General features: G+C 48.0%; 1 protein-coding gene across 4 annotated transcripts; it reads right to left on the bottom strand.

Moving 5' to 3' along the window:
- Positions 1-1,916: 1,916 nt before the first annotated feature.
- On the bottom strand, positions 1,917-25,445 carry IFNLR1 (interferon lambda receptor 1). Of its 4 annotated transcripts, XM_060141091.1 has the most exons (7): positions 25,337-25,445; positions 21,567-21,690; positions 13,137-13,321; positions 8,656-8,798; positions 6,778-6,937; positions 6,342-6,475; positions 1,917-5,345 (listed from the first exon to the last, which is right to left on the bottom strand). In XM_060141091.1, the coding sequence occupies exons 1-7, from the start codon at positions 25,443-25,445 to the stop codon at positions 4,599-4,601; spliced, it is 1,602 nt and encodes a 533-aa protein (XP_059997074.1). In that variant the 3' UTR covers positions 1,917-4,598. The 4 variants fall into 4 exon arrangements, with proteins under 4 accessions (XP_059997074.1, XP_059997075.1, XP_059997076.1 ...); XM_060141092.1 differs by lacking the exons at positions 21,567-21,690; positions 25,337-25,445 and adding an exon at positions 22,757-22,839; XM_060141094.1 differs by lacking the exon at positions 6,342-6,475 and having other exon boundaries at positions 5,081-5,345; positions 25,337-25,434.
- Between the last annotated feature and the right edge of the window lie 1,508 nt (positions 25,446-26,953).

Below are 26,953 nucleotides of genomic sequence, written 5' to 3'. Positions count from 1 at the left end.
CAGGATGTAGCATCCATTACCCCAACGCTGCCCATTCTCAGCGGCCCTGAGCACCGCGCTCGTAAGAACCTGTGCAATTGGCAGCCCTGCCATCCCACCACTGTCCAGAAGGTGGCAGCAAACAGGCAAAGAGGAGCTCAAAAGGTGAGGCGGGCAGGATGGAGGCCCTTGGGGATCACCTGGAGAGGAAGTTCTGCCCTGGTTTCTGGAAAGGACCTACTGCACACCCATTCAAGGGGGCAGATGCCCCAACCTGACTACAAGCCGCAATATGCATGAAATGTGAATTGGCAAGGATATTTGGTTATGAGTAATAGAAGGCTCTGAAAGTTGGCTTAAAACTAGGATGCAGGGGGCTTCCCTGCTGGCGCAGTGGTTGAGAGTCCGCCTACCGATGCAGGGGACAGGGGTTAGTGTCCCGGTCTGGGAAGATCCCACATGCCGCGGAGCGGCTGGGCCCGTGAGCCATGGCCACTGAGCCTGCGCGTCCGGAGCCTGTGGTCCGCAACGGGAGAGGCCACAACAGTGAGAGGCCCGCGTACCGCCAAAACAAACAAACAAACAAAAAAACCAAAATACAAAAAACTAGGATGCAGGGAAGCCGAGGACAGGGCTGCAGCTGGGCCTCAGGAATGGACTGGATCCAGTCCATTTCTCATCCTGGAGGCTCATGTGGAGGTCCCATTGTCGTCTTTGTACCCTGAGCTTTCCTGTTCTTTGGAGTGGGAAATAGTGTCAGAGCCGGTTGGAACTTAATTGTTCCAGGCCAAGCCAGCCAAGAAAACATCTGAATGCCAGGGAAAGGGACTTGTTGGATTAGCTCATCTTGGGTCTAGAGCCTGCCCTGGCATTCGTAAATGATGACAGTCCGCAAGCACAGTTCTGGGCAGTGTGAAAATGAACGGAAACCTCATTTCAGATGGAGTTGGGAGGACTGAAGGGAGAACTCTCAAGCTCTCGCTGTCAATTGCAGACTCAACAGAAAGAGACATACCTTTGCATCTCCAGCAGGAGGAGGGTTACTGTTTTACTACCCATCAGGAGGAGGAATTTCTCTTTGCCTGGCAACAGCCTAGCCAATAAGAGACTGTAGTAACTCAGCCAATGAAAAGCAGTACACTTCAAACTCCCAGTTTCCTCCAATAGACTCTGTGTTTATAATGGCCCCTCCCAACTAACCTCTTTTCTCCTATAAAGGAACATTCCTCTCCTTGTTCTCTGGACTTGCCTGTGGTTCACCATAGATTGCGTGTCCCAAATTGCAATTCTTTGCTGTTCCTGAATAAACCCGTTTTGCTGGTAAAATAACAGGCTGTTTTATTTTTTTTACGTCTTCAGCTGTTACCTTGTGGGAGAATTGGTGGGACCTGGGAGACCCTCCCCAGTAGAGATCTACTGGAATGAGTTTGGGTTGCAAGGCTGCCACATAGGATTTTCTGTATCCTTCCATGGACCATTGTTGCAATAGGGTGAGCTGCCAGGTGGTAGGTACACCTCTGGCTTCGTTGTAGCACCCTTCTCATGTACTCAGCTTGATGGATTCCAACTGCAAGTACCTGCAGCTCCCTGGGAGGGAGTGGCTCTCTACACAGGACTGATGGGAGTTGGATAAGCCTCCCAGCTCCTGTCCCTGGCAGGGGAACAAATCTGGAGGGTCCAACACTGAACTCCCAAAGCTCCCTAGGAGGACTGAACCCTAGTTGCCCAGAGCCATGACCTGTTTGATTATGCATCTGGACTGGCTGCCTCCCCTCCCTCTCTTCCCACTCCCCTATTGATGCTTTCTGGAATCGCCGCACTGCTTTATACCCCCCAATCCTCGCCTCTGGGTCTGCTGCTGGGCACCCAACCCAAGACCCTGTAGTCTTAACGGCGAGAAGAGTGGTGAGGAAACTTTGAGAAATGAGAGCACACGCTTTTCCATTCAATTTTGCCCTTTTCTCTAAAAATAGAGCTCTTTATTTAAAACAGTTTAGGGTAGGCCCCAACAAACATTAGGAAATTATCTAAATATGACATAAACATAAAATAAAATTAGAAATAACTACAAATATCTTAGAAAAATATATAATCTCCTCACTACCCTAAAGAACGGGAATGTTGCTTTCACCCAGGCATCACACCGCTCTGCCCCTGACATCTTTCATGCGTGGCCCTGGAGTTCCCACTATGCAGTTCCTGCCTGCTGGGAACAGGAAAGGGCTTTGTAAACAGTTCAGTGCTGAGCACACCTGACAAATGATAATATTGAATAGCATGCTCTTTCCTAAAGCTGCCCAGTTTTTTGTTTATGACTTAATGACCATAAAGGAGCTGGAGTTTAGAATTAATAGAAAGCTCAGCGTCTGTCAGAAATTAAACTTTAAAAAAATGCTTAAAAAACACACAAGGTTTCAGAACAGAGAGAAAGTGGTTCCTTCACACAAGCCTAAGACAATAGTGAGGATAGCTTTTAGTTATTTGGAATTTACTTCCACGAAGCAGCTCGGCTGGTTCCAGAAAGGACACTGGGCTTGGTCTGGGTATTCTCCTAGGAACGGGCCGTGAGCCACAGCCCTCCCCAGCTCCATGGTTCCAGTTTGTTCTTCCTCTTCTGTGCTCAATCATGGATGTAGACAAGCCTCATTGCAGGGAAACCCCTGCAGAAATGCATGTACGTGTGTGAGTCCCAGCAGTGGTGAAGGCCTCCTGCCAGCCTCGTGCCCCTTGGAAACCCTTGCCGAGACCTCAGTACTGTTTACATGGCCAAGGGGATGGGGGTTGGCCCAGCTGGCCAGAGACCGACATTCTCACCCTCAGAGACGTACACAGTAAGTCAACATTTTAGCTTCCTCGTTTGAAACGAAAGACAGGTGTTCAATTTAAAAAGGGGTTTGCTGACGTTTTCTTTAGCAGTTGAAACTCCTAAGCGCAATCTTACGTAGAGGGCCACCGGCGAAAATCAGGGCCCAGGGAGGCTGCTCTGGTTGCGCTGCGGGGATCCTACAGCCCACGGCTCCCCCCGAGATTGAGACGCCTCCTGTGAAGCCCAAGGCCTTTTGGGAACACAGTTTGAGAACCCCTGGACCAGATGCCTTCGAGAAGCTTTTCCAGATCTTCCATTAATGTTCTACCCTTGCGTTGGCTTCAAAACAACACAGCCCCGTGGATAAAATGCTTATGAAGATGCTTTTTACACAAATGGAGGAACTTAAGTCCTGGCAGGTGAAACGGCAGAGCCAAGGATTGTTCTGATTCCTGTGGTCCCTGCAGGGCCACAAAACTGACAAAACCTTGGTCTAACGGGTGAAGACTCAGCTCTGCTCGTCCATACGCTGGTGGGTGTAGGTTAATAAAGCGGTCGTTTGAGAACATCCATCACTACCCTCAGGTAAGGACAGTCACCTGTTTCCAGAAGACAGTGGTTTCTCAAAACTGGAAGAGGAAATGGGATGTCTTTACAACCACAATGGTCACCTAAAGGGTCTGAAGTGCTAAGTTGGGGATCACGGGCCCAGGGGTCCGACTCCCTGCTGGGTTGCTACCCCACCACCAATTAATCAGACCCCCTAGAAGGTGGGCCATTTGGTATTTTCTTTGCTGGGAAAAGGGAGAGGGACCCTTGGCTGGGCTCCAGCTTCTGAGAACTGTTTCCTGACCAGGAGGCAGGGGTCAGCGAGGGCAGGAGGCAGGAGAAGACCAAAGGTGGGAACTCCAGTCACTCTGAGTTTGGGGTCACAGGTGGGAGATGCCCAGCGGTCCCCTCAGAGCCTGGGTGGATGGAGAATCCTACCAGCCACCACGTGGTGAGTGCCAGTGGTGTGGCAGGCATCACACGTGTCTGTCGGAACCCTCACCGTGCCCCAGGTGGTAGCTGTGGAAAGGAGACTCGGGTACAGAGAAGGAAGGCACCTCCCCTAAGGCCACACAACTGGGGAATGGCAGAGCTGGGATTTGGACCCAGCCCTCTTTGATAATGGAAACAGTGCAATGCCTGACTCAGAGACTGGGATTTGAAGGACCAAGCCTTTCCTCTTCCTCTCCAACACCCTCAGCCAACTGGATTTTTCTTCACAGGGGCCCACCCTAGGGGACCCATAAATCAGGATGTCGAGCCTCGGGGAGGAGGGAGCCCAGCGGGTGCTGGAGAGAGGCGTTGAGTCCTGCTACACTTGGTCTGCCTCCGGATTTCTTCCCTCCCCAAATCCAGATGGGCCCTTGTGCTGTCAGCCTTCAACGTCCCCTGTGACCTGACCTCGCCTGTTTCACGTTGTGCAGGGATGACTTTTCCAACTGGCCTGTCACCCCAGGGACAGTGGTGTGGTCTGACACCCAACCAACCTCTAACCTCCGCCCATCCCTGTCTCCACCCCTCTTGGCTCTCGGCCCAAAGCTCGCAGGTCATAGGACAGGGTGGCTTCTGACTGCTCAACCTGGCGGACACCTCTAGCCGGGTTCCCCGAGGTGCCGTAAGAACCCGCTGCTGCCCCAGCGATGATGCTCTCAGGATTTCAAGTCTTGGTGGCATGCTGGGTCCTCAGAAAGCTCAGGAGCACCAGACTGGGAGGGACGGCTCACCTGGCCAAGTAGTGCCCCAGTGTCCTACCTCTGACCTCAGCTCACCTGGCCAAGTAGTGCCCCAGTGTCCTACCTCTGGCCTCGATCCTCTGGAGGCTCTTAGCCCCGCAGCTGCCGTCACTGCTGTCCTCACTTTCTGATTCCCCCCCACCCTCTTCTTCTTCCTCGGGGCTGCTGTCCCAGCAGAAGGTCAGTGTCTGAAGAGAAACTGGGGGCTCCCTGGGAACCAGAATCAGCCCTGGGGACGGTAAGCCCCAGCTGACCCAGGAGGACGGGCTGTCTTCTGGGGGCTCTTCCAGGGAACTCGAGTCCTCGGAGAATTCGGGTGGCGGGAGAGGCTTCTGGAACTCCTTCCCACCCGGTCCTCGGCCTGGCCTCTTCTTGGCCAAGTAACCAGATGATCCAGCCTCGTCCCAGGTGGAGGAGCCCGCAGTGCTGGCCCAGCTTCTGTCTGAAGAATCGCAAGCAGAGGAGCCTTCGACCTGGACCAGAGGAGTCCAAGGCCCTCCTGCCTCCGCCTGCCCCGGGCTCTGGTGTTCCTGCCCCAGGAAGGGGGGTGGTTCAGTGTAGGGCTGGAAGCTGACACCATCGTCCGAGCTCTCCTCGTCGGCCTCCTCCTCCTCAGCACTGTCCTCTGATCCTGCCTGGACGGTGGCTGGGGCCCTGACTCTAGGGGTCAGCCTGACCCTTCTGGTCTGTTCCTTTTGGGGACAGAGGATCAAGACATGCAGGCACTCTGGGCCACTGGGTTGAAAGGTTGCCCCGGGGTGTCTGTGTCCAGAGAGGTCCTGATCGGGGGAAGGGGGAGAAGAACAGAAGATTCAGCCTTTCTGGAAGAGTGACCGTTCTAATTTGGGTTCCCCTGGAAATAGACTCTGAGACAAGGATTCAAATGTAAGTAGCTTCTTTGGGAAGTGATCCCAGGAAGCGTCAGCAAGGCCTAGCAGCCGATAGCGGGGTGTTATCAGGCAAGTTACCCCGAGGGCAGCTGGAACTCAGCCCTGCCGGGGACACGGGCCTCAGAGCACCATTGCGTGAGGCATGGAGGGTGGTGGCGGTGTGAATTCTCTGCCACATGCAGCTGGTGATGTGCACGGGCAGAGCGGACACCAGAGGCCAGAGAAGGCCTCCAGGTTTCAGGTGCCAGCTACAGGAGGTAGCGCTGTAACTTACCACATAATGGGAGGGCAGAGGGATAGGGCAAGGTGCAGAGCCATCTAACACAGAGGTTGTCCTTCAGTTAGTGGGAATTCCCTGCAGGCCCCATATCTAGGAACGTTGAAACACTCCCGTGTGGCAGGGACTCTCAGAATCCCCCCTCAAAGCCCCCACCGGACCCGAGTGCCCACTGAGCCTCATCTACCACAGCCTCACTTTCCAGGCCTTCATCTGAACAAGTCTGACCTCTCCAGGCTTCCCCTGTCCCAGCTGGCCCCAGGTTCTAAGCAAGCGAGCTGGCAGACCGGTGGGGAAATTCCAGCGTCTGCCTGGGCAAGACTGACCCTCGGTTAGATTGTGAATGAAGTGCTGGGACCCTTTTAAGATGTCCCCTTTAGGTGCCACCCTCCCGCCTCCCCTCTGGGCATCTCTCCTGAAGCATATTTGCTATTTTAATTTGGTGCCAAAGGAATGAATTACTAATGGTGAAAATTTAGACAGGAAGATAGATGTTTCACAGTCTGGGCCATCTTGATATTCTAGCTGAACTATCTCTAAGTCTAGCTCCACTTCCCTGCTCTTCGACAACCCTCCCTCTCTGTCGCACACCCCCAGATTTGCCATACCAGGGCCTGTGGCATCTTTGCCTGATGAAACCAGGGGTTCCCCCTGAAGCTATTCCAGATCACAGGCCCCGTGGCAACGACCAACAGCAGTGGCAGCAGAAGGGGTAGCAGTACCAGGAGTGCCCAGTTGGATCCTAGGAAGAAAAACATAATAACAACTAGAGAAGCAGGGGCTCCAGTCTATCAACGGCATCTGTGCTGTGGGCTTCACGTACATTATCCTATTTAATCCTCATCAGAGTAAACCCGTCCTACAGGGTGTGGAAAGCAAGGTTCAGAGAGGTTATGTAAGCTGCCCAAAGATACAGTGAGTGGGGTGGAGCTGGGATTTTAATCGAGGTGAGTCTGTCTCTAGACTTGTGCTCTTAACCACCATATTATGAAGATCCTAACGCCCAGGGGAGAAGTCCCCACTTCTGTACCACTTTGCACACACCTGGGGCCTCCAGGAAGAAGCAGGTGGGCTCAGAGAACTTGCTGTATTTAGGGGAGCCAAAGGTGTATATAGTTCTGGCGCTGAGGCAGTGGTGTCCGCTGGTGTCTGGTTGGAGAGAAATCTGGACTGGCTGGCCATGGGGAGTGGCTGGAAAACTGGCCTGTTTGGAGAGAGAAGCAGAGGTGGGTGGACCTGCTGGGGGGCACTGGCTCCATGCAGCCAGGACAGGGTGGGGTTGGCAGGACACAGCGGTGACTCCTACACCTTTTCTTGCATTAAGGCTTAAGCATTCAGGGAGCACGTCCCCACACTCTCTGGTTTCTCTTCCATGGAGTTTCGAGGTAGAGATGGTCTGGGTTCAAAAGCAGCCCTGCCACTCAGGGTCACTCCCATGCACACCCCACCAGGGCCCACAGACCCTCACTTTCAGGGACAGAGGCCTCAGGCTTCCTGCCCTCAGGGCGTGTCAATCAATTAGGGCGGGGGCGGTGGTCACTCAGCCATTACAGACACAGAAAACTCTAGGGCTGCCTGTCTAATACAGTAGCCACTGGCCACATGCGCTTGAGCCCTTGAAGTGTGGCTGGTACCAACCGAGATGTGCTCTAAGTGTAAAACACACACTGGCTTTCACGAAGAAAGAACATAAAGCTTCTCAGTAATTTTTATATTAACTACATGTTGAGAAGATAACATTCTATTGGATGAAATAAAACCTACTATGAAAATAAATTCACATGTTTCTTTTTACTTAATTTAATGTGGAACGCTTAAATGACACGATGTGGCTTGCATTATGTTTCTACTGGACAGTGCTGGTTGAGAATATCTGTGAGGTTCTTGAAGGTGAGGACCACATCGGATGAAGATCTATCAACGTGTCTCTGGGATCCAGAGTGTGCAGGAGGTTAGGAGTGGGAGCATTGGTTCGGTAAAAGACAGAATGGACAAGAACGGGGGTCCGTAGACTACAGCCCCATCTTTTTTTTTTTTTTTGTGGTACGCGGGCGTCTCACCGCCGCGGCCTCTCCCGTCGCGGAGCACAGGCTCCGGACGCGCAGGCTCAGCGGCCACGGCTCACGGGCTCAGCCGCTCCGCGGCATGTGGGATCTTCCCGGACTGGGGCACGAACCGGTGTCCCCTGCATCGGCAGGCGGACTCCCAACCACTGCACCACCAGGGAAGCCCCCATCTTTTGTTTTAAATAGAGTTTTCCTGGAACACAGCTATGCCTGTTCATGTACCTATTTACTTATGGCTCCTTTTGTGTTACAGATGGAGTTGAATAGAGGTGACAGACGATAAGGCCTGCAAAGCCAAAAGTATTTACTATCTGGCCAATTACAGAAAAAGTTTGCCAACCCCTGCCATAAATAAATATATACAGACATATGCACACGCATACACAGAAACAAGTCTGAAATTGGATATACACCATATAGTTATTTGCGATCATCTCTGTGTACTTTTGGTTTTCTTCCTAGAATTTATCTGTATTTTCTAGGTTTTTTTTCTAATGAATCTGGTGGCTTAACAAGTAGGCTAAGTAGGTTCTTGGAGCCTGTCATACTTCAGTCAGATTTAAAAAAAAAAAAAGGTTTCATAATTTAAAAAAAAATTAGGTAGAAAACTGCTGTTTATTACCTGTAATGTGCAGGGGAAGGATGTCCTGAACTTGGCCTCTTAGGGGGAGGGGGGCAGAGGTGGGCCACAGCCACTCACACTGTGCAGAGTCAAGGGGTGACTGCCAGGAGTGAGGGGTATGCAGGGAAGGCTTCCTGGAGGAGGCTTTCAGGGCTTGGAGGGTGAAGAGCACTGGGGTTTGGTGGGAGAATGAGGAAGGGGACCCAGCCTGGGGGCATGAAAGGGGTTTCTCACCTCATTCCCGGTCCCCTCTTTCCAGAAATACACCTCATAGCTCAGATCTGGTTGGGGCATGCAGTGGGGCAGCTGGTACGTAGCATTGACACTCAGGATCTCGTCTGTCCGGGTGAATACCAGGACAGGTGGGGCTGGCTCCACTGGCAGAAACAGAACAGGACCCATCAGGACCTTCTGGGGGTCACAGGGCATCCATCCCCCAGCCTCCAGGCAGGCCTGTTCCTCACCCAGCCCAGAAACAGTTAACCTCCCTTTACTCATGTCATCCCTTCCACTTGGGTGCCCTTCACATGTCACTGGTCTGTCAGCATCCTGTGCATTTGTATTAGTTTTAGCTGCTGCCGTAACATATGACCATGAACTTAGTGGCTTAAATCAACACAGATTTATTATCTCTCAGTTCTGTAGGTCAGAGTCTGGGTGGGCTTGATGGGGTCCTCAACTCTGGGTGGAAATCAAGATGTCAGCTGGCCTGGCTCTTATCTGGAATTTTGGGGGAGAATTCACTTCCATGCTCATTCATGCTGTCAGCAGAATTCAGTTCCTTGTGGTTGTGAGGCTGAGGTTTATTTCTATGCTGTTGTTAGCTGGGACCCTCTCTCAGCTCCTGAGGGCACCTGCATTTTTTTTTTTTTTTTTTAATTTTGGCCGCGCTGCACAGCATGTGGGATCTTAGTTCCCTGACCAGGGATTGAACCCGAACCCCCTGCAGTTGAAGCACAGAGTCTTTACTGGACTGCCAGGGAAGTCCTGCCACCTGCATTTCTAATCACGTTGCCCCTTCATCTTCAAAGCAGAAACACCATGTTGAATCCTTCTCACACCTCAACTCTCTCTGATTTTCCCTTCTTCTACACCTCTTCTGCCTCCAGCTGGAGAAAGCTCTCTGCTTTTAAGGGTTCATGGGATTAGATTGAGCCCATTTGGATAATCCAAGATAATCTCACTACTTTAACACCCATAAACTTAATTAAAATCCCTTTTGCCATTTAATAGTAACATCTAACATATTCAGAAGTTCAGGGATTAGAGCATGAATATCTTTGGGGGAGTCATTCTGTCTATCATGGTCCTCCCTCTGACTCCTTGAAAATCATGTCCCTCTCCAATGCAACATACATTCTCCCCATCCCAAGGTACCCCAGGGTCTCATCCCATTACAGCATCAACTCAAGTTCTAAAATCTCATCATCTAACGTATCTAAATCAGGTTCAGGTGAGACTTTGGGTACAATCCATTCAGTACAACTCCTGGGACACAATTCCTATCCATTTGTGGACCAGTGAAAATAAAGTACAAGTTATCTGCTCCCGATATAAGGTGGTGGGATAGGCACTGGATAATAGTTATAGACATTTTGGTTCAAACAGGGAGAAATAGGAGGTAAAAAGGAGTCACTGGGCTGAAGCAGTTTTGAAATCCAGCTACACAAACTGTACTAGGTTTTAAGGCTTGGGAACTACTTCTCCTTGGCTTTCAGCACTGCTCTCTGGGTTCTTGGTTCCACCCTCTGAATCATCCTTCCTTTTCATGAAAGGTAGCAGGTATTTGCAGCTAAGTAGTTTTACCAGTCTGCTTCCTTCCAGTAGAAATTGGGGGACCAGTAGCCTTCTTTCTTTTCTTGTCCTCTCTGTCCCTTTCCGTTCAAGCTGGCAGTGTTTCTGCTGATATAAAATTCTCAAGAATTTTATGGGTCTCCTGTGGATGTCATGGGGACCCACTCCATTAGACAGAAGTCAGTTCCACAAATCTTTTTGAGATAAGCCCTTCTCTATTTTTGGCTTTAGCGGAGCTGGCTGAGGGATAACACTTCAGCTTTCTAGAGGCCCTTTGATTTGACTGAGGGGAACTGAACTGTGTGTCATACCCTTAAATCTCTTCAAAGAGCCTTTTTCTGGACTAAACACTTTGATCTTTCTGAGGTTTTAGGAAATGATCGCACAGCCGCACACTTGGCTGTTTCTCTACGTCACACTCTTGGAAGCAATTTCTTTAGTATCTTTTGCCATCTGTATAGGTTAAGAATTTCCCAAATCTTCAAGTCCTGGTTCCTTTTCGTTTATGCTCTTTCCTCAATTTCTCTCTCTCCTCCTTGCATTTTGCTATGATTACCAAGAATAAACCAGGCCATGCCTTCAACACAACATTTATCAAATCTCCTTGATAAATGTCCAGATTCATCATTTACAAGTTCTGCTTTCCACATACTGACAGGACACAATTTTGCTAATCTTTTTGCCAGTATATAAGAGGCATTCCCCCTTCCTGAAATTTTCAATAACATATTCCTCACTTCCTTCTGTGAGGCAGTGCTTTTAGTATCCATACTTCTACTAACAGTCTGTTCGTGATGATTTAAGAACCCTTGAAGGAGATTTAGATTTTCTCTATGATGCTCCTCGCTTGCTTCTGAGCTCTCACTGGCAGAGTCTTTAATGTCCATTTCTAATGACAGTCTGTTCAAGGTCATCTAGGTTTGACTGATGGTTTGAAGATGGTGGGGGCAGTGAGTTGAAATAAAGTGACAAGAGAAAATTAATACACCGTCGTTCAAGATCCAGCTGAAATGCCACTTTTTCCATGCAGCCCTCCCTGAGTACCAGCCAGCAGGAGCTCTGGCCACACTGGTCATCCCTGTCCTGTGTTTGTGCTCAGGGAAAATGTGTGGCTTCCACAAGGTGCCACTACTTATGTGTTCAGGAAATATCCACGGGACACTGATATGTATTAAGCCCTGGGCAGGGAGCTGAGGGGAGTGGGGAGATGAGGCCTCCATAAATCTTGACCTCAAGGAGTTGGAAGAATTTAGGGGGAAATGAAATACATAAACTACCAAAACTCAAGAGAGAGAGTGACCAGGGTCACCACAGCTGAGGGCAGAAATAGGAAGGAAGGGTCACTCAAGCTTGAGGTGTGCTGCAGGAGAATCAGAATATTATTCAGGGAGGAGGAGGCCAAAAAAAAAGTAGCCTCCTTTCTGCATCTTTCCCTCTGTTGTTCTAATTCTTATTCCTATTCATCCAGCCTCTGCAGTAGTTCATCCATCATTCTTCTAGCCAGACAGCCTTTCTGCCTGCCTTCCCATCTTTCTTTTCCTTTCTATCCATCCATCCATCCTTCCCAACTATGCTTCTTTTCCTTCCCATCCACGCATCCTTCTCAACCATCCTTCCTTCTTCCTAAGCATCCTGTCTTTCTTTCTTTCCAATTGACATTTCTTCCTTCCTATCCACCCTGTCTTCCTGTTCATTTATACTTTCTTCCTTCCTTGTATCTAGCCAATCAGCCTACTTTTCTACTCCTCCATCCTTCCTATCCATCCATTCTTTTCTTTCCATACATCTTTCCTTCCTGTTTTTCCTTTCTCCTTTGCCTCTCCTTCCCTTTTACCCTTCCTTCCCTTCCCAGGCAGCCAGCTTCCTTCTGTACTCACTACCCACTGATCCATCTGTCTGCCTTTTGTTCCTATCCTCCACTTCTCCATCCATACTGGCTTCTTCATGGTAAGCATTTACTCATCCATCTAGCCTCCTCCTTCCCACTCATCCGTCACTTCTTCCCCATCCTCTCCACACTTCTTTTCTTCTTACCCATCCATCCTTTTCCTCCTTTCGTCCATCCAACCAGCCAGCTTCCTCCCATCCAAATCATCTCTTCTTCCTTCTCTGCCATTTTCTCCTGCCATCCTTCATTAAATTCCTTCCTCATCCCCCTTCAAGCCCTATTTTGTCCTCAAACATTTTGAGAAGCCTGGGTGATAAGTTACAGATCTCAGCTCCATGAGGCTATTGTCTGAGTATTTATCCTCCCCTCCTTACTCCTGACCTGATCGAGCACCTTGTCCCAGATCAGAAAGAGCCATTTCACATCCCGTGTCCATCACTTACTAGCTGGCAAGTTCCTTAACTTCTGTGAGTCTTGCTTTATTTATTTTTAAAAAATGGGGTGATGAAAATGAACCCCACAGGTCTGTTATGAGGATTAGAAATAAAATACATTGGGGGAAGAAAAGCACTCTCCTCACTCAATGTTTAACACTGGTGATTTATGAAGGCTGTAAGCATGGGGAATGTTTTCCTCTCTATTTTCATCTCCTTTCCCCCCCAAATTTCTACCGTGTACAGAAATTACTATTGCAACCAGAATTTTTAAAAATTGTTTCTTAAAGAGAGAGATTGAACATTAAAAAAGTAGGAATAAATATATAAAGTGCTTTGTGTAGTTCATGACCAAGGTTGTGCTCAAAAGAAGATCATGAACCTCATTAGGAGGAGGTACAAACTGAACTGCTGGGGCTGGTGAACTCCCCTAACTCCCTGCCACGAAGTCAGGCTACTTGGACATGGGCCAGGGCCCGTGGCAGGTGGCCCCAGAGAGCTGCCCACTGTTTTGGGGAAGTGGGAGACAGATGGCCAGGATAGCAGTGCCTCTGAGCCAGGCTCCTGAGCAGACGGCCTCCCACAGGTCCTTCACTTACCTTCAAAAAAGTAATCCATGGACTTGGACTCCACCCAGGGTGACCTGGCTCTGGGAGAAACCGCTCGCACACGCCCCTTGAACTTATTGCACAGGTCTTGTTTCTCCAGGCACATCAGAGAACACTGTAGCTCTTTGGTTCCTGCACACATTTTTACTCTCCGCCACTGTTTGGGGGTTGCAGAGCTGAGGGAGGAGACAGGAGGGTGTGGGTCATGGATTCAGCCTCTTGGGGGTGAGAAAACTTAGAGAACATGCAATCACTCGTCCCTCCATCCCACCTGATCATCCATCCATCCATCTGTCCAGCCAGCCAGCCATCGGCTGAGACAGAATGAGAACAGTCCAGTCAAGAGCTTGGGCTCTGGAATGATAGACAAGGGGGGGAACCCTGGCTCTGCCCCTCACTAGCTCTGGGACCTTAACGCAGGTCACTGTCCCTAAGCCTCAGTGTCCCCATCTGTCATGGCTCCCCCACAGGGTCGTCATGCTAGTAACCATTTTCCCCGCGTTTATTCATTCAGGCATTTATGGACCCCCTGCCGTGTACCAGGCCCGGTGCCAGGCGCTATGTGGATGTCAGAGGGGAACACACAGGTCCATGACTATGACCTCCTGAGAACACTGAGGTCCAAAGGAGGGACCTGCGTGCTGGACATTATTCTTGGGCAATCGGCAATTCATGACAGATAGGTCCTGCCCTCAGGAACTTACACTGTGGAGGGAGGGGATGAGAGACCATCACATCAACAAGAGAAATCCAGGAGCTGGTAAATGCAGTGGTCATAGGGTAGTGCAGGGGTGACTGCTCTCTGAAGGCAGCTCAGGAAAGGCCAGGAAGACAGTGCTGAAGCTGAGGCCAGGATGCTGAGAAGGGAGCCAAGAGAAGGCCTGGGGGAAGGAAACGCAAAAGCAAAAGCCTTGCAATGGGAAGGGACTTGATCTGTCCAGAGAAAAACAAGGCCAGGGCAGCCAAAGCCCAGTGGACAAGGCCGGGAGAGGGTGGACAGACTGGACGTGAGGGTGGAGGGGGGTGGGCAGAGCAGGCAGGGTCTTGCCATCTTGGCAAGGGGTTCGGATTTTATTCCAAGTGTCAGAGGAAGCTATCAGAAGGTTCTGAAGAGAGGAACTGAGGTCATCTAATTTATGTTTTTAAAATATCACTCTGATAAACTAGCTAGGAGGCTGCAGCAGTGGTCCAAGAGAGAATGACGGGTGAGATGGCAAGAAAACGTTGGATGTAGGATGCATTTTGGAGGTAAAGCTGATGAGACTTGCTCATGGATTGGATGTGGAATGTGAGGGAAAGGAGAATTGAGGACTCTTCCTGGGTTTGGAGACTGAGCAACAGGTGACCAGAAAAGGCTGAGATACAGGTAGGCAAAGAGAACAGATCTGGGGGAAGAATTCCCCTGTTTTGTTTTTTGGTGAAGTTATACTAGGTAAACATCAACGAAAAAAGGAACTGGTGGGGCTTCCCTGGTGGCGCAGTGGTTGAGAGTCCACCTGCCGATGCAGGGGACACGGGTTCGTGCCCTGGTCCGGGAAGATCCCACATGCCGTGGAGCGGCTAGGCCCATAAGCCATGGCCGCTGAGCCAGCACGTCCGGAGCCTGTGCTCTGCAACGAGAGAGGCCACGACAGTGAGAGGCCCACATAACGCAAAAAAAAAAAAAAAAAAAGGAACTGGTGTAGGCATATTAATATGAGACAAAATAGAAACTTCAAAGTCCAAAGCGTTAGTAAAGGTGAAAAGAACCACTACACAGTAGTGAATGATTCCACTTACCAGGAAGATATACAAATTCTAACTTATATGTGCCTATTAAATAGCTTCAAACTATATTCAGCAAAAATAGATAAAACTACAGGAAGAAAAAGAAAATCCACAATTACGATGGGAAATTTTTAATATATCTCACTCAGTAATCAACAGTTGAATAAAGAAAAATTATTAGTACATATGTTAAAAAAATGAACAACATAATTATCAAAGTTCGTCTAATGAACATATACAGAACAAACAAGAAACTGGTTGAGCCACATACGAACCCTAAACAAAATATTATCAAAAATATTAACAAAAATAAAGCAACTCTCAAATTTCAAAGAATAGGTATCTCTCAAACTATTTCCTCTGACTGCAAATAATCCAGTTAAAAATCATTAACAAAAAGAGAACTAAAGGAAGTTTGAATATTTTAAAATGTTTTAAAATGACTCATGGATCAAATATTTGCAAATGATGCAACCAACAAGGGATTAATTTCCAAAATATACAAACAGCTTATACAACTCAATCAAAAAGACAAATGACACAATCAAAAATGGGCAGAAGACCAAAATAGACATTTCTCCAAAGAAGACATACAGATGGTCAACAGGCACATGAAAAGACGCTCAACATCTCTAATTATTGAGAGATGCAAATCAAAACTACAACAAGGTATCATCTCACACCAGTCAGAATGGCCATCATCAAAAAGTCTACAAATAATAAATGCTGGAGAGGGTGTGGAGAAAAGGGGACCCTCCTATACTGTTGGTAGGAATGTAAATTGGTACAATCACTATGGAGAACAGTATGGAGGTTCCTTAAAAAACTAAAAATAGAGTTCCACATGATCCAGTAAGCCCACTCCTGGGCATATATCTGAAAAAGCCCAAAACTCTAATTTGAAAAGATACATGCACCCCAGTGTTCATAGCAGCACTACTGACAATAGCCAAGACATGGAAGCAACCTAATGTCCATCAACAGATGAATCGTATGTATGTATGTACGTGTGTGTATACATATATACGGGAATACTACTCAGCCATAAAAAAGAATGAAATAATGCCATCTGCAGCAACATGGATGGACCTAGAGATTATCATACTAAGTGAATTAAGTCAGACAAAGACAAATATCATATGATATCATTTATATGTGGAATCTTAAAAAAATGATACAAACTTATTTACAAAACAGAAATAGACTCACAGGCACAGAAAATAAATTTATGGTTACCAAAGGGGAAAGGAGACTGGGGAGGGATAAATTAGGAGTCTGGGATTAATACATACACACTACCATATATAAAATAGATAAACAGTAAGGTCCTACTGTATAGCATAGAGAACTATATTCAATATCTTGTAATAACCTATAATGGAAAAGAATCTGAAAAGGAATATATATATATATATATATATATATATATATATATATAAAACTGAACCACTGTGCTGTACACTTGAAACTAACACATCATTGTAAATCAACTATACTTCAAACAAAAAGACAGGAGACTCAAAAATCACATATTGGAAAATAAAATAAAATGACTCATGGATCAAAGAAAGAATTATGATGGAAGTTAGTAAATCTCTAAAACTGCATGATCAAAAATATAACACAAATAAAAATTTATGAGATGTAGTTAAGCGTATAGCTTTAAATATTTATAACAGAAAATAAGGAAGGATAGAAATTAATAAGCTAAGCGATCAACTGAATGAGTCAGAAAACGCAGGCTAAGAACATATCTATGAACAGATTGAAACTGTAAACTACTACTTCAAAATGGATTATAAAAGACATTTTAAAATGATATAAGATATGGAAGAACAACACAAAACAGAATCAGAGAAACTCAGAAAGGAGATAACAGAACACAGGAGTCAGATAAGAAACAATAACAACCACATTTCATAAACGAAGAATAAATTAGAAGAACGATAAGAGCAAATTAATACAGCAGATAATGCCTTAAAAGAAACAGAAAGTGAAAAGAGAGAAAGTTTCAAAAAATAAAAGAGAACTGGGGGCTTCCCTGGTGGCGCAGTGGTTGAGAGTCCCCCTGCCGATGCAGGGGACACGAGTTTGTGCCCCGGTCTGGGAAGATCCCACATGCCGTGGAGCAGCTAGGCCCGTGAGCCATGGCCGCTGAGCCTGCGCGTCCGGAGCCTGTGCTCTGCAACGGGAGAGGCCACAACAGTGAGAGGCCCGCGTACCGCAAATAAATAAATAAATAAAAATAAAAGAGAACTGAAATGTAAATGCTAAAGTTTGAAAACTTCTAGAAGAAAGCACAGAAGAGGATCTTCGTGACCTTGAGTCAAGCAAACATTTCTTAGGACACCGGGAGAAAAGAAACCTGATGTGTTAGTCTGCCAGGGCTGCAGTGACAAAATGCCAGGCTTGGGGGCTTAAACCACAGAAATGTCTCTCTCACAGTTCTGGAGGCTGGAAGTCCAAGATCAAGATGTCTGCAGGTTTGCTCTCTCCTGAGACCTCTCTCAGGAGATGGTTACCTTCTCTCTGTGTCCTCACCTGGGCTTTTCTCTGTGTGTGAGCAGCCCTGCTGTCCCTCTTCTCATAAAGGCACTAGTTCTATTGGATTAGGGCCTCACCCTTAGGACCACATTTAATCTTAATTACCTCTTTAAAGGCCCCATCTCCAAATACAGTCACATGGGTGTTAGGGCTTTAACATATAAGTGACTAAGGGGGGGGAACACAATTCAGTCCATAACAGGGAATTATGAATTAAGCTGCTATGAAAGTTTGTATACAAGTCTTTGTTTGGACATATGTTTTCATGTCTCATGGATAAAGATCTAGGAGTAGAATCTGGGAAACTCGGTTACTGAATGTGTAACTTTACAAGAAACTGTCAAGCTGTTTTCCAAAGTGATTGTACCACTGTATTTCCCATCAACAATATACAGTCAGTGTCCACAGGGGATTGGTTCTAGGCCCCCCGGGAGATACAGAAACCTGTGGATGTTAAGGTCCCTTATATAAAATGGTCTCGTATGTGCATATAATGTATGCACATCCTCCCATGTACTTTAAATCATCTCTAGATTACTTATGATACTTAATACAATGTAAATGAGATGTAAATAGTTGTAAATACAATGCAAATGCTATGTAAATAGCTGCTAGTGTATGGCAAATTCAAGTTTAGCTTTTGGCACTTTATGGATTTATTTTTCTTTCTGGTTTTTTTTTTTTTTTTTTTTTTTGCGCTACGCGGGCCTCTCACTGTTGTGGCCTCTCCCGTTGCGGAGCACAGGCTCCGGACGCGCAGGCCCAGCGGCCATGGCTCACGGGCCCAGCCGCTCCGCGGCACGTGGGATCTTCCAGGACCGGGGCACGAACCCGTGTCCCCTGCATCGGCAGGTGGACTCTCAACCACTGCGCCACCAGGGAAGCCCCTGGATTTTTTAAAAAAATATTTTTGATCCATGGTTGGTTGAATCTGTGGCTGCAAAACCCCAGAATGTGGAGGGCCATCTCCATGAGAGTCACTCCACATGTTCGTCTGTGCTTAGTGTCATCAGACCTTTTAACTTTAACCATTCTAGTGAGTGTGAAGTAGTATTTCCTTGTAGCTTTAATTTGTACTTCTCTAATGACTAATGATGTTGAACATCTTTTCATGTGCTTATTGGCCACTTATATATCTTCTTTTGTGAAGTGACCATTCAAATATTTGGGGGGTGATTTGTCTTCTTATTTTTGAGATGTAGGAGTTCTTTATTTTGGATATAAGTTCTTTGTCAGTGTTTATACTATGAATATATTTTTCTCAGTGGCTGGCTTTTTCATTTTCTTTGGGCTTTTTTTTTTCTTTTAAAGAACAAAATTTTAAATTTGGTGAAATCCAGCTTATCAGCATTATTGACTAAATTGTGCACACACATCCCCCACCCAATTCATATGTTGAAGCCCTAACACCCATGTGACTGTATTTGGAGATGGGGCCTTTAAAGAGGTAATTAAGATTAAATGTGGTCCTAAGGGTGAGGCCCTTATCCAATAGGACTAGTGCCTTTATGAGAAGAGGAAGGGACACCAGGGCTGTTCTCCCACAGAGAAAAGGCCAGGTGAGGACACAGAAGGTGACCATCTCCTGAGAGAGGCCTCAGGAGAGAGCAAACCTGCTGACACCTTGATCTTGGACTTCCAGCCTTCAGAACTCTGAGAGAAAAACTTCTCTTGTTTAAGCCCCCAGTCTGTGATATTTTGTTATGGCAGCCCTAGTAAATGAACACAGATTTTGGTACCATAAGTGAGGTGCCAATGTAACCAATATCTAAAATTGTGTTAGTAGCTTTGCAGCTGGGTAACAGAGGCTGAAAGAGTTTTGAGGTTCATGTGAGAAAAAGTCTAAATTGCCTTGAAAAGACTGTTCGTCAGAATATAGATGTTAAAGGTGATTCTGGGGTCATCCCAGTTGGAAAGGAGGAATGTCTTACTGGAAACTGGAAGAAAATTGATCCTTGTTATAAAGTGGCAAAGAACTTGACTGAATTACGTCCTAGTGTTTTATGGAAAATCAGAAGTGGAAAGTGATGAACTTGGATACTTAGCTGAGGAGATTTCTAAGCAAAGTGTTGAAGATGGGACCTGGTTTCTCCTTACTCCTTATAGTAAAATGAGAGAGGAGAGAGAGAGAGATAGAAGGAATTGTTAAGCAAAAAGGAACCAGAAATTGAAGATTTGGAAAATTCTCAGCCTATGCATATTGCAAAAAAGGAGAAAGCGTGTTCTGGAGAGAATACCAAGGTGGTGGCTGGAAAATCATTTGATAAGGAGATCGTGGGTACAACTCACGGATTTAATCAGCCACCTCAGTAGAAGCCAGGGATAGGGATGGGATTATTACGTGAATCACCCTAATTCTGTTCACTGAAAAGATCTCAGAGCAATAGTTCAGTAGTGATCAGACGGCTACACAGACTGTGTCCTTTAAAACCATTTCTTACCAAATGGAGACGTGGCTGATTTCAGGTTTTAGGTCAGGAATTGTGCAAGTGAGTCTGGAACATCTTTTCGCAACAGATAGCAATAAAGATATCATGAATTACTAGGGTCAAATTCAAAGGACTCAGGAGCCAACCTGAAGAGACATTCATGGACTGAAGATGAGACCATTCAAGCTTCAATGAGTAGAATAAATTGCAATGAATTGAAACCATCACATATGTTTAACTACTTGAGTTCGTAATGATAATAAAAAAACAAGGCAATCACCTTTGGGACATGATAGGGAACCAGTTTGTTATCTTGAAAACTGGTAAATTAAAGGAAAACAATTCAAGCATTTATTCTGTCTTGCCTACATGAATAGTACCACTGAATATCAAACACTACATGAGAGGAAGCATCTCTTTGTAAAATTAATTCCAGCTAATAAATGAAAAAATACCATTAGAATATCATGGTTTTGGAATCCTCGCAGGTGTTTCAAAAGCGTAAAAGAAAAGGAAAATATCATATAGGTCCAGAGGTTAGGCTTTCAATTCTTTCATCAATTTATCCCACCTCCGCTATGCCCAGCTGTGTGGCTTTGAGCAAAATACACTCTCAGTGCTTCAGTTACCTCCACTGTAGAGCAGAGTCACTGAATCCTTCCTCGTAGGGCGGTGTGAGATTAAATACATTTCATGTATGGACACAGTGCAGACACAGAGCAAACACACAGGCCATGTTAGGTATTGGTATTTTCTGCCTCCTGATACAGTTCTATACCATTCTTTCTTTTTAAAGCTCTCTCACAGTCTGTCCTTTCCCAAGCCAGGCCCCCATCACTCACATCTGGATGCTACAGATGGAGGGACTGTAATAGAACAGGAAGAGCACAAGCTTTGGGGTCAGACAGACTTGGGTTTTTCTTCTGGTTCCATCACTGGCTTCCTTGGGCAGGTCACAGCACCTGAGTTGTTTCCTCGCCTCTAGAACAGGGGAAATGCAGGGTCTGCCTGGTGATGCTGGGAGGAAGAAGGGAAATGCTCATGCAAGGCTCCTAGCACTCAGCCTGGCACAGAGTGGGTCCTGAGTACGTGGCAGTTTCTTCTCCTTTCTGCTTCCTCCTTCTCACCAATTCTAGATTAATCCTCCTGAGTATCTGCTTTCATTCGCTCACTCTCTTACTAAAGAACTTCAGATGATTTCCATCTATGTGCAAAGATGGCAAATCAGCTTTCATTTGCAAACTCCTCTGCATCAGCAGTGGCTGCCTGGGCTGCCAAGTTGAGAAGGACTCCAAGATTCCGTGCAGGCTCCGTGGGGAAAAGGGTAATCATCTAGCGATGCCTAACACGGCTCTGCAAGAGATACACCTGCCTCCCTTATCTGCTGGAATGCCAAGCACCTCATCCAGGCCCTCAAGAATTCCCTCACTGGGTCCTCACAGCTCCATCCAAGCTCTGCTCTGACTTTTCTCAAAGACCTGCCCCCACCCCCGGCAGGTCTTTCACCTGGGCGCTGTTCTCCATTAAGCATCATCCCCACCTCCAGAGCTTTATCAAACGCCCTCTCCCAATACCTGCTGCAGGCCGTCCCCCGTGGACACAGAGAACCAAGCCCGTCCAGCCCCTGCCCACCTCCTCGGTCTCCCCCTATCATCCCACCAGCCCGGAGGCGCCCCTCCACCTTTGATAGGCCACAAAATAGGTCATGTTCTGGGGGTTGCCAGGTCCTGGGAGCCACGTCAGGTACACACTGAAGTCCCAGGAGAGCAGCGTCACGTTCTGGGGAGGGGCCAGAAGGGGCCTCCCTGTGGTGGAGAAAGAGGCCATGAAGTCTGGAGCCATTCCGAGCAGTGCGGGCGGGCAGTCGGGTGCTCACCGAGTTTAAGAACCAGGAGTTATCTGGGGTGGCTTAAGTATAGGGGATGTGATGTAGGCTGGGAACCTGGGGTGTGGGATTCCAGTCACAGCCATGCCACCGACTGGCTGTACTGCAGCCCCTTCCCCTCCTTAGACCTCAGCAGCCCATCTGTGACACGATGGGAAGCCCACCCTGGCACCTGAGGGTTCCGGCAAAACAGCGCAGCACAGGACCATCTAATAGATTCCTGGACTCCAGGAGGGAGCGGCCCTGAGGGTCTCAAGGAGCAGAGGCTGTCTTGTTCTCAGCCATGTCCCCAGAGCCTGCCTGCAATGGTCCCTGGCACATAGTAGGTACACAATAAAAATCTGTTGAGTGAATGAATGAATACTGTGATGACTTGGATTATTCCTAAGGTCTCCTAACTGGTCTCCCTGCTTCCAACCTTGTGCCCACAATCCATTCTCCATATAGCAGCAAGGGTTAAAATGAAAGTCACATCACGTCACTCTTTTGCTTTAAACCTCCAGTGGCTTCTGTTTCATTCAAGGTAAAATCCAAAGTCTTTACAATCACCCTCAAGACCCTACCCTATCCAACCCATGACTCCCCTTGCTGGCTCCTCTCCAGCCATTCTGGCCCTTTCCTGTCCCTAGAGCATGCCGGCACACTCCCACCTCTAGGCCTTTTCACGAGCTGTTCCCTCCGCCTAGACTGTTCTCCCCACGGCTGTCCATCTGGCTCACTCCTCTGCTTCCTTCCCATCTTTACTCAGATGTCATTGTCTCAGTGATTCTTTCCCTGACCACCTCTCACTGGCCCCTACTTCCCTCCTTGGCACCTCCTCCCTGCTAACCCTCATCTTCTGAAATATGCATCTGATTACACAGCTGCCCAGTTTCTGCCCTTCCCTTGTCCTCAGAATAAAGTCTATGCTCCTTATCAGGATATGTGAAGCCCTGCCCAGCTTGGCCTGGCTGGGCCATCTCGTTGACCTCTTCCTGACAGCTCACCTACATACGTCACCAGGCTGCAGCCAGTCTTCTTTCTCGCCCTTCTCAAACCACCTCATTCTCCTGTGTGTCTTTGAACCCAGGTGTCTTTGACAGTGTGGTATTCACCATCGAATCTTTTAAAGACTTGATTCAAACGTCACTTCCTGACATCTTTCAGAAGTGGTAGTGATGCTGCAGATGATAATAACAGCAGCTAATGTGCCCTAACTACGTGCCAGGCACCACGCAAAGCACGTTACCTGCACTTCCTCCTTCAATCCGCCCCGCATCCCTAGGAGGTAGGTACTAATTAGGATCATCACATTACAGATGAGGAAACTGAGGCCCCCTCAGCTAATAAGTTGTAGAAACAGAATTCAAATCCAGGCCTAGCCACCCCCAAAGTCTGAGTTTTTTGGGGTTTTTTTAACATCTTTATTGGAGTATAATTGCTTTACAGTGGTGTGTTAGTTTCTGCTTTATAACAAAGTGAATCAGCTATACATATACCTATATCCCCATATCTCCTCCCTCTTGCGTCTCCCTCCCGCCCCCTAGGCGGACACAAAGCACCGAGCTCATCTCCCTGTGCTATGCGGCTGCTTCCCACTAGCTATCTACCTTACGTTTGGTAGTGTATATATTCCACGCCACTCTCTCACTTTGTCCCAGCTTACCCTTCCCCCTCCCCGTGTCCTCAAGTCCATTCTCTACGTCTGCAAAGTGTGAGTTCTTGATCACACTTCCTCCCCTGGGTTCTCGTGGGGCCTGTTCAGCCTTATTCTTCCCACATCTATGGATCATGATTGGTCAAAGACATCTATTGATCACTGCGTGCCAGAGGGTTCAGAGAGGACTACAGCTCCACTCCTCCCCTTTAGGAGCTAATGGTCCCGTGGAGAAGGCAGTGCCTTGAAGTGTCACATGGGTCATGATGGAAATCCATACAGGTCATAGAACGGCCTCAGGGAGGGAGGGTCCTTTCTGCTGGTGGCGCTCAGCTCGGCTCCACACCCCTGGCCTTTCAGACCACCCCACCCCGTGTCCTCTAGCTGGAACTGCGTCACCAGGATGCCAATGCTGACATTGCCCCAGCTTCTGGACTTCCTAGCAGGTGGCTGGCATAAGGCCAAAGTCTGTCTACAATCGTCTTATTGGAGGACAGGCCTCAATTCTGAGCTTGGCCACAGTGGAGAAATAGCAGCTAGAGTAGTTACCTCCTGATGAGCCTTCGAAGGGTGCCGGGCATCGGTGTGAAACTTTATACACAAAACCTCATTCAGTCCTCAGGACAAACCACCCTGTGGGGTAGGTGTCCTTCCCTTCCACGGAAGGCACTAGGCTCCGATACAGATGGTGAGTAATTTGCCTGAGACTACACAGCCAGTGTGTGTGCGAGCCAGGATTAGAACCTGGATCCCGCTGCGCTTCACCCTAGACCTTCACACCATAGTTTGTGTTGCGTACACTAAATATTCCTCGGGTGTAAGGATAGCTAGGTCTAGACAGCAAAACTATTGAGTTTGAGGGTGAAAGAGGGGTACAGAGGAACCCCTCCTCTCCTCCCTGCATAGGTACACTCTCTCTCATCAGCTGCAGTAACACTGCTGCGGAGGCTCCGGGGGCTGGGGCATCCCTGAGCTGACCCGGGTGGGTGGACCGCCCTGCACCAGCTGCCCATCCCCCGGCCGAAGTTGGCCATGCTCACTTCAGCCTGTCTTCTCTGTTCTGTGTGTCTCACCAATGCCTTCCTTCTTGGGTAATTCCCCTTAATTGCTCTGAGCCTCAGTTTCCCCCTCTGAAACGGGAGGAAATAATACCTATCTTCTAGGACAGTTGGGTTGTGATGCTAAACTAGAATAACGTGGTGCCCAAGAAGTTGCTCAAACAAATGCTGGCGTTTAACCTTAGCATTAGATGATGTCCAAGGGCCCTTCTAGCTCTTAAATTATTAGTCTAAGACTAGGGCCATATCCTGGGGGCATTTTGGTGTCCTTCTCCCTGGATTGGTTGGGGTTTGGTGGTTGGTTCCTATCCCAAGGTATTTTGTATCCTGTCACCTTATTTACCAGTGAGAGCTCAGGGAAAAGGTGGCTTGTTAGAATGACAGCACAGCACGGGCTAAGCTGGCACTCCCTCCCCTCAGGCCTGGGTGGAACTTCTGACACCCGCAGTCGGGAGGAAGGGGAGGGGACCCCTGGCGACGGCAGGGCGCTTCTGCTTAATTTCCCCTACTAGTCAGGGTCTGTGATATTAATGCAGCGGATAGGGCTTTTAGGAAACCTTAAAAACCACTTTATAAACAAATGCAGCTGACTTTTGAACGGCCACTGTCCTTTTTTCTGTTCGTCTGAGGCTGAACTGGCATTAGGAAGCTGGATCAGTTCCTTCCCGGAAAGGAATTTCAAAGACCCGGGTCTGTTCAGTCCTCGGAAAAAGAAAACTGGTGCTGGGTGGGCTCTGCTAATTCGCACGGGTTGCGGCGCACAGACTGATGCCCAAGGCACTCCCTCCCCGGAGCTCTGGGTCGGAAGGTGGGTGCGCACCGGATGGGGCACCCCGCGGCCCCACGCCCACCCCGCGGCCCCGTGCCTTTACCTGAAGTGGACTGCATCAGGCACAGGAGCAACGAGGCCCACCGCGGGGCCCCGGTCATGCCGGTCTTCCTGTGGCCCAGGGTAGGACCAGGTCCCTCCTCCAGGCCCATCCAAAGCAGGTGACGCGACTGGCAGCCAATGGGAGGCCGGGCCGCGGGCCCGCCCCTTCGGGGCCAGGACTGGGAAGCTCCCGGGGCTTCCCTTGCGGCTGCCGGGCTCAAACCGTCCGGTAGCTCCCAGGGCCTCTACTTCATTTTGTTCTGCCCGATCCCGGGGGTGGGAGGTGAGGGGGTATCAGTAAATCCGTGTGTGGAGGGAGGGGAGAAGAGGAAAACTGTTTATTATTAATAATCACAGTTAGGAATTCCAATACGAGACTTTTAACAGGACAGTCGAGTTCAGGGCCAGTTTAAGAACGTAGTCTCAGGCACCATTGGCTGTATCCGAGAACGTTCTAAGTTCCAGGTTCTAGGCCAAGCACTTTCCCGTATTATCTACTTTAACCGCCGCGAGAATCTGGTGGGTCTGTCGTGTTATTCTCTACATCCTTCACGCAGGGAGTGACAACCTCCAGAGCTTCACGGGCTTGCTCCCGGGAAAGCTGGTCCCTCTGGTGCCAAAGCCTGTGGTGTGTTTGTTACCAGTCACCTGAACAGTAATCGCTTTCAAATAGTGGAACCAGCCGCCCCACAGGATAGTCTACAGCCATTAAAAACGATGTTGCCAAGGCATATGTAGTGACTCAGGGATGTTTATAATACACTCAGCAGCAGAAAAGCAAGTACCGAAATATGGGCCCATTAAAGAAATGTGTGCCTATAGGTGTGGATCGTTTTGGAAGGATATACATCAATATGTCAGTGGTTGTTATCTCTCGGTGATGAGGGTATTTTTAAAAGGGTTTCTTCTTTTTGTTCATGTTTAATTTCAAATTTAAGTAAGTAATCCTAAACTAAATTAGTCAAGTTAGTTTCTAATTAATATGTCTTGCTTTTCCAATAAGAAAAGTCACTTTATTCTATAAATCATCATAGCTCTTCTTTATTAAATATGTTATTTTCTGTTCTTCCACAACTCTCAAAGGAGGTATTGCTTCCTCGTTTCAGATGAGGAAACTGCCATTCTGAGACCCCAGAGAGCTCATGCAGGTGCTGGATGCTGGATTCAGACCCAGGCCCGTCTGACTCCAAGGCCACACTGCCTCTGGGTAAATGCTCTGTTCATTCTCTGGGTCTCAGTGACGGGCCTGGTGACCGTTGGTCAGTTGTGACCCAGCCCGGCTATTAATATCTTTTTTAACAGATGAAACTCTGAGAGGTAACATTGCTTGCCCAAGGTCACACAGCTAGTTAGTGACAGGGCTGGGATTTGGACCTCAGTCTGGCTGTCCTCAAAGCCTGTGGGTATAAAACTTCTGCTACTCAGCCTTCTGATGGTTAAGGGCAGACAAAAATAAAATGTCCCAGTCTTGATCCCTTCCTGATTTGCAAAGATCATAGCATTAAACTCTCACCAGTGCTGCAGTGCCCGCTTCCTCTCTGGTGGAAGCAGTGGTGCTGGTAAATGTTTAATGCCTGGGTCTTGTGGGGCAGGGGGAGGCCCTGCTTGGTAGCGTTTG

This window comes from Lagenorhynchus albirostris, chromosome 2 (genome assembly GCF_949774975.1).
Source record: "Lagenorhynchus albirostris chromosome 2, mLagAlb1.1, whole genome shotgun sequence".
In the NCBI taxonomy this organism is placed as follows: Eukaryota; Metazoa; Chordata; class Mammalia; order Artiodactyla; family Delphinidae; genus Lagenorhynchus; species Lagenorhynchus albirostris.
The sequence above is the reverse complement of the archived record's forward strand: the minus strand, read 5'-3'. Positions and strand labels throughout refer to the sequence as shown.

Coding starts and splice junctions, on each gene's coding strand:
- IFNLR1 (XM_060141091.1), bottom strand. CDS start 25,445: ATGGGCCTGGAGGAGGGACCTGGTCCTACCCTGGGCCACAGGAAGACC. Junction 13,322..21,566: donor TATTTTGTGGCCTATCAAAG/GTGGAGGGGCGC, acceptor CTCCTCCCTCAG/CTCTGCAACCCCCAAACAGT. Junction 6,476..6,777: donor CTTCTTCCTGGAGGCCCCAG/GTGTGTGCAAAG, acceptor TTTTCTTCCTAG/GATCCAACTGGGCACTCCTG.